At 27.5% G+C, this 1,164-nt stretch overlaps 1 protein-coding gene across 1 annotated transcript; it reads right to left on the bottom strand.

The window, feature by feature from the left end:
- Window positions 1-307: 307 nt before the first annotated feature.
- On the bottom strand, window positions 308-1,039 carry NAEGRDRAFT_77108 (uncharacterized protein; the record flags this gene model as incomplete). Its single annotated transcript, XM_002667936.1, has 1 exon — window positions 308-1,039. One exon carries the CDS (start codon window positions 1,037-1,039, stop codon window positions 308-310), a length of 732 nt encoding a protein of 243 aa, XP_002667982.1.
- Between the last annotated feature and the right edge of the window lie 125 nt (window positions 1,040-1,164).

Raw genomic sequence — 1,164 nt, 5'->3', positions numbered from 1 at the left:
TCATCTTTTTGAATAAATGAGATAAATAATATTCTCACACCTCTTGCATAACCACGTAATGTTCTTAAATAATGCTTAAAGAACATATCAATTCTCCATTCTTTTAATTTACCATTATATTTTAAAACTAGTGCATCTATTATTTCATCTAAACTTGATATTGGTAACATGGCATCCATTGGAATATATTGTGGAGTCCAACCACTTCCCAATACACTTTCTCTTACACCTGTATAATAAGTACCTGTAAATAAAGGATAAAGTATTCCACAATTAGGTTCTTGCAAATATTTACCAAGTGCTGATACTAGTAAGCTAAATTGACCACATTTATCAAGAACTTGTACTCCATTCCTAAAAAGAAATTAAGTTCCTCTTTTGGAGAAATTAATTGTTTACACACTTTTAAAATTGTTTGTAAATCGTAAACATTTCTATTTCCAAAATAATTATACCATTTTGAAACTAATTCATAAAAAGCGCCTGCATTATTCTTTCCTTTAAATGCGCATAGAAGTGAATATATTATTCTAATACATAAACCATTAATTGGATTTAGTTCTAATGGTTCATCAAACTTAGTTGCATTACCAAATGAAGTAAATAATGGAAAGAATTGTTTGTTATGAAACATTTGAATACCAATTTCTTTCATCATTCTTGATTTTCCAATACCAGGTGCTGCTGCTATAAATGGAAATATAACATTATCTCTGTCTACTTGTCCATTATTATTAAGTGAATTGTAATAATTTTCATAGCATGAATTAAATTTTTCTAAAACAACACCTCTTCCTACAAATGTAAAATCAGATCCAAATCCATGTACAACAATCTGTGAGGATTCTTCAACTTTTTTATGTATTAGTTCAATTTCTTCACTAATACCCAATATAAATATAAAACTTAAAAGATCATTCTCTTCAATGATAGGCTTAATAGTATTAACTTTGATTAAATTATCTTTCACCCAATTTATAATTCTAATACAGGTTATTGTTAATTGAGAGTCCATAATAATACCACCAAAATGAAACATTGTTTGTAATACTTGTAAAATATTAGAATCCTCTTTCCCTTTTTTAATTTCATCCACAATCAAGAATAGTGCTGCACCATCAAATTTACTATCAATAAATGGTTTTACTTTTCACCCGACAAATT

Source organism: Naegleria gruberi (genome assembly GCF_000004985.1).
Source record: "Naegleria gruberi genomic scaffold NAEGRscaffold_1369, whole genome shotgun sequence".
Taxonomy (NCBI): domain Eukaryota; phylum Heterolobosea; class Eutetramitea; order Acrasida; family Naegleriidae; genus Naegleria; species Naegleria gruberi.
Note: the sequence above shows the minus strand (reverse complement) of the source record. Positions and strands in the feature narration are given on the sequence as shown.